The sequence below is a fragment of the Leopardus geoffroyi genome, chromosome D1 (assembly GCF_018350155.1).
Source record: "Leopardus geoffroyi isolate Oge1 chromosome D1, O.geoffroyi_Oge1_pat1.0, whole genome shotgun sequence".
In the NCBI taxonomy this organism is placed as follows: Eukaryota; Metazoa; Chordata; class Mammalia; order Carnivora; family Felidae; genus Leopardus; species Leopardus geoffroyi.
Genome location: NC_059329.1, coordinates 100,681,089 through 100,687,395, shown reverse-complemented (window position 1 = coordinate 100,687,395; position 6,307 = coordinate 100,681,089). Strand labels below are relative to the sequence as shown.

Here is a 6,307-nt window from a genome sequence, read left to right as displayed (position 1 = left end):
CTCCTACCTGCATTCTCGCGCCCTCTCTTCCCATCCCCCCAAAGCATCCATCACCCATCATTCCTGCTTGCAGGATCTTGCATTATTAATAGAATGAGGAAATGTGGGGACATAAATCTCTCAAATGAAACAAGGGAGAAAACATAAATATAGCAAAATTTATCCTGCAGGAAAACATTTCTTTTCCTTCCAAAGGTAAATGGATAAAGAGTTTAATTTTTTAATTATCCAAGATGAAAATTTTATTCATATGTGAAAACCAAGTGTAGCAACCTCATAGCCAAACCAAGTAGTCCCTTACTCTGAGGTGGACTTCCCCGGAAATTAGAAGAGACAATAGTGCACATAAGTAAGAATAAGATGTAATTAATAACAGTGATTTATAACTAGCTACCAAGAAATAGAAATTATTTGGGCGGTACTCTTTGAATCTACAATATTCCTTCTAGGAATAAAACCCAAATAACAATATTTTTAAAAGAGAAAACCCATTATGTGCAAATATGTTCAACACAATTATTAAGAACTGTGGAAAATTAAGAACTGCATACAATGTCCAACATTAGAGAAATGGATAAGCAAAATACAGTGCACCTCTCTGAATAATATGTCATTTGTAACAGAGATGTTTTTAAACATTTGCACAATATCAAAGCAAAATTATTATGTTGCAATAATAGTTGGGGGAAATTCTGGATGCAAATTTGAATATATAACACGATTCTAACTAATTTAAATATGCATATAAATAAATAAATAAGAAAAAAAGATGCTAAAATATATTTACTTCCAAATTGGTAGTATTGTAGTTGATTCCATCCTTTGTGGTTTGACCTGCTGCAGAAGACATTTAAATGTCAGATTAAGCAGGGGAGGGGGTAAGAGGTGATTTTATGATTTACAAGATCCATTTAAACCTAAGATTCTATAATTATATATTTTCTGGGGGGAAAAAAAAATCTCACCTATGAACTTGTCTGACACAGCTCCATGGCCAGGGTCTCAGGCAGCTGGTAGTTCACCAAGAAATAAGTTGTAAGATTGAAAACACAAACTAGCCCAGCTACATTAAGTGTCTTTGCTGATTTATAAATGGCACCTTTCTCTTGAGTCTCATAAGCACAACTATCCACCCTGTCTGTAGGCACATTCTGTGAAGTTTATTAGCTGTGGTTAATTAGACCTCAGGGATATGTCACCATCATCAGTAGATCTTGCCAACAACCCAATTATTGCACGTAACTTAACTGAACATCAGTTTTATAGCATTCATCTTTAATTTTTAATTTCTTCCTTGAATCTATATGAATACAAAATACCATGACAAGAGGAGAAAACTAAGTCAACCATTTATAAATTTGTATACTTGATAAAAAATGAGCTTAATACAGAGTCTGAATATTTGGTATTGTAAAAATTAAACATTTAGATGGATAACCATCTGATTTTTTAAACTTGCACGCCATAATATTTGCTTTTTGATTGGTCTGCCATTCATGGTGGTAATTTTCAAATATTGTTTTCAGATGTACATGAGGTGATAGCTATGAACCCTATTATAATATTGGCACCTCATATCAGCTAAAGTTTCCAATACTTCTTCAACTGGTTCTTTCTTATGCCAATTCTGAAATTAGATAAAAATGATAATAATGAACATAATTCCATTCTTGAATTGTAGTCAAAGATGGTAAAATGTATTTATTTCAGTCATATAAATTTAATCTCATAGTATCCCTGTGAAATAGAAAAGAAATAGGCATCTATCTGTATTTATAACAAGGAAATATAAGACAAGAAATAAGAATGCTATTTGCCAAGGTAAAACAAGAAGCCAGGCCTCTAAATTCTGGGCCAGGATCCTTGTCCCTAAATTATTGTTTTACAACTAAAGTGTCATGACACCTTTATGCTGCCACCAACTGCGAGGCATATTACAGTTATGTACTAAAAGAAATAAATATCAATTTTTGAAGTGATATTTTTATTCAATTACATTCAGAAATACTCCTGTATAGAAGCACACTCACCCATGTTCAGATATGCTTTCTTTAGTAAGAGGAAAAAGTAATTGTACATAACTCTGGGTTGGGTCCTTAAGAGCAACATGTGTCATGGGGGAAAACAGTTTAAGGTACCTCAGAAAACATGACTAAACCTAGTTTGATTAGGCACTTGAGTATTATAGTGCCATGGTAATATCTGTGATGGTACATACCAAAGACAGTTTGAGGATTTGAACCTGAAGAGCTATAATATATATATATATATATATTTTGCTGAAGGATCATCTGTGAAAATGTCTTGAACTTGTCTTTCAACTCTGGGATGAAAACCAGAGTCAGATCAGAGAATTAGCATGTGCTTACAAGGTCATTGTGCCCAGTGTCATGAAAGATTGCATGCCATTCACAATGCCCATTAAATGGTCATCCAGCCTCTACTTAGCTGCAGTAGTCAGTGGAGAGACTGCGTTAGAACCCCTACCACAGTCTAGTCTAGTTTCCCAAGGCCTACAATAGCATGAGATGAAAAAACAACGAGTTAAATATAAACCACTGAGGGTTTTCCATGAAAGTAATTTTTCAAAAGAGAAGTTCCTGGAGCTATACCAGGGAAGTGTGTTTCCAGAATGTAAATCCAAAGGCAGAGTGGTTGGAAACCCCCAGAGAGACAGCAACACAGCGTTTCAAATCAGAAGGATAAACCAGAATGAAAGCAGAATGAAATTAAATATAGATCATATCACAGTTGACCAGAAACTAGTTGAGGTACGGTCTGTTGTTTGATGGGTTCAGGGACTAATTTCACAAAAATCAGGTACCTGCCAAAGTGTTCTTCATGCATTTCATGTGGCTTCATGCATTTCAATGGGGAGAGGAACGTGTTCTCAAAGGAGCAGAACTCTTATTGTCTTACCAGTCCACAGAGCCTTTCAGCCTTGAAGAACATCTTCTAAGTTGTTTGTCAGAAATGCAAAACTTGGGGGAGATGAGCTGTGGTCTCATGACTCTTCCAATTTTACTTTTAACTGAAGTAGACGTGAATATAACAGTACTCATAGTAATAAAATATGGGCATGGGCAGAACCATGGAACTTGGAATCACCTTCTAAATTACCCAGGTAAACTACTGGTAGACATAAGGAGAGCTGGTTTGGGTCATGGATGAGATAATGGCGCAGTGAGAAATAAGACCCCTGTCTCCTGGTCCTAAAGCTGATGTTTTTTTACTCTACATTTTCATAACCATAATATGCTGGTTAAATATTGTTACATCATGGAATCCCTTGATTTTTTTCCAAGAAAACATATGGCACTCATGAGGTGGGATGCTGGATCTTTCTGTCAGAAGAGGAAGCTGTAAATGCATCTATGACATACATACACATTTGTATTTTGGTCACAGATTTCATTTTCGTTAGCAGACTTTATTTTTGAAAAAAGCCAAAATTAATTCACAAGAAGGTCATGCAACTTAAGCTGTTCAGCTGAGAAATACTTTCTTTGGCAACTGTTGAGTAATGATTCCTATTTTTTCGTATCTCTTATAAATGCTCTCCTAAAGCAGTTTCCAGAGAGGATTCCAGATTCAAGGAACTAAATGCAAAGTCAACTTTTTAATAGTGAAATGACTTTACCGCATGTTTCTGGAAAATAATTACATTTGATTTTACTAATATTATTACTCAAAGTGTCACTTTCTATGGCATATAACCAAAAACTATTTTTATAAACCAAACCATAATCAAATACCAGTCCCAGACCCCTGTATCATGAAAAGATCACAGGATGTGGAGTACGAATATTTGCACTCAAGGCTGGCTTACATGTTCTATGATCTGGTTATTTAACCTTTCTGATTTTCTACTTTTTTTCTGTAAAATAAAAACACGAGCATTCAACTTTGTAAGTTGTGACCATGGGAAGACACTTTAAAATCTTCACATCAGTCTAAATACAATTAATTTTTATAATCCCTGACAACTTTTACCCAACAGAACAAGAAACCCAGGATAATTTTAAACATTAGATATATCAAGTGTGTGCCAAGAGGGTATTGGCAAATACCTCCTTTCTAAATTGCATTCCACACTGTCCTAGGCCAGTAGGCAATTCAGCTGAGTACCAACTGCTTATATACACAAGCCATTACACAGCTCTGTAATTAGAAAGGAACATTTTTAAGTCTGTTACAAAACAAGAGAAGTTCTGATGAAATGCTGCCTTTTTTCTGATACTCTTTGAAATGGTTGAAAGAGCATCAAATTTGGATTTAGAAAAAGGCAGAGCTGCATACTAGCTCTGTCTGACATTGGGCTGGCTATTTAATGTTTTTGAACTTCATTTTCCTTCATCTGTAAAATAGGAATAATCATAATAATACCTGCTTGCAGAGGTGTTGCGCCACATGAGAGATATGAGGTCTTAAAAGTAATAAAATATAAAAATGTAAAAGATCATGAAAGAAATAACATCTTTGTAGTGGGTCATTTATTTTCTGAAATTGCATTGCTGTTTAATAACATTCTAATGGCATTTTTTACCTCTGTATTCCTTACTGTGTAGATGACAGGGTTTAACATGGGAGTAATAAGAGCAAAGAATAGTGTTAGGACTTTATCCATGGGAAAAGTAGCTACTGGTCTCAGATACATAAAAATACAGGGCACGAAGAACAAAACAACAACTGTGATGTGGGAGCCACAGGTAGAGAGGGCCTTTTTCCTCCCTGCAGAGCTGTGAGTCTTCAGGGAGCACAGGATGACCACATAGGATACCAATAACATCACAAAGGTGATCACAGAAATTACTCCACCATTGGCAACAACCAAGAGGCCGACAAGGAAAGTGTCAGTACAGGCAAGTTGTAACAGGGGGAAAATGTCACACATGAAGTGATCCATGACGTTGGGACCACAGAATGGGAGCCAGAAAGTAACTAGAATCTGTCCAATGGAGTGGAGAAAACCCACTGCCCAACACACCCCCACAAAGAGGCGACATGTGTGGTGGTTCATGATAGTCACGTAGTGCAGGGGTCTACAGATGGCCACATAGCGGTCATAGGCCATGACCACAAGGAGGACAATCTCTGAAGCTCCTAAGAAATGTTCTACAAAGAGCTGTGTCATGCAGCCATTGAAAGAAACAGATTTTGAATCAGAGAGCAGATCAGCTAACATTTTAGGGACTATGGAGGAGGAATAGCATGCATCTATCAAAGACAAGAATGCCAGGAAGAAATACATTGGGGAGTCCAAAGTCTGGCTGCAGATTATAGTGACCACAATGAGCAGATTGCCTGTGACAGTGACAATGTAGATGATAAGTAACAACAAAAATAGAATTCTCTGCATCTGAGGATTCTGGGTAAGTCCTATTAGAATGAATTCGGTCACATTCATCCTGTCTTCTTTCATTTCAAAGCTGATGATGAATTCAAGAGTGGAGAATTAACCTGTAAAGACAGTATTTTCAAAGACAAGGTGATGAGAACTCTATATGTGGGGTTTTTAGGTAAGTCCAAAGCATTTTAATACCATAAGCTATTTTTTCATGGTGTGCCAAAGAAAAGAAACTTGCTTTTTCTATTTTATAAAAAGAGCAAATTTTTGAAGTGAATTCAACCTCTTACAAGGATGCAAAAATCCTTGTTCCACACCTGAAAAACTGGTCACTGGGTCTTTGCTAGAGGACATCCAGGCACAGGAAGGTCACCATATAATAAGCCTGATTGCTTCTCAGCCAGTAAGAAATGTTAAAAACTCATTAAATATTTTTAAAAAGCTGTACAACTGTTGGTTTGGTTCCACACATGGTTGATGCAAGATTAAGTCTAATTCACCTTCTTTTGCTTTTAAAAACCCTTTATATAAGTGGCAGAGGAGTAGACCTGCCTGCTTGTTCATCCCTTTATTTGTTCACTTGGTTCAGTGTCGGACTTATTGTGGTGTCCAATAAACATGAAATGAATAAATAAGTTGGAAGACTCTTTACTTATTTCTTCTGGGTTTTCTTTTTTTCCAGTTAACTCCAAAAAATGAAAGTGTTTACTACCTTACTAAGGAAAAAATAATGCAGTACATGGTGGGAAAGCAAACTAGATGTAGTCTTTCCACCCCTTCAGATCCACTCTCAATGTGCCCACCCTGGACAGCTGCTTTCCCTGGTCTCTTTCAACCAGGTCTCTTACCTTCTGACCTATAGGTGGTAACAGCTGAATGTAAAGCAGGTGAGAAGAAAAGGATGTCAGGGTATGCATTGTTCAATTGACAGTGGTCTGTCAACCACTGGGTGACTCACTG

The 6,307-nt window shown here is 36.5% G+C and overlaps 1 protein-coding gene across 1 annotated transcript; it reads right to left on the bottom strand.

Moving 5' to 3' along the window:
* Nucleotides 1-4,489: 4,489 nt before the first annotated feature.
* On the bottom strand, nucleotides 4,490-5,422 carry LOC123602627 (olfactory receptor 140-like). Its single transcript, XM_045487086.1, has one exon. The coding sequence runs from the start codon at nucleotides 5,420-5,422 to the stop codon at nucleotides 4,490-4,492; it is 933 nt and encodes a 310-aa protein (XP_045343042.1).
* Between the last annotated feature and the right edge of the window lie 885 nt (nucleotides 5,423-6,307).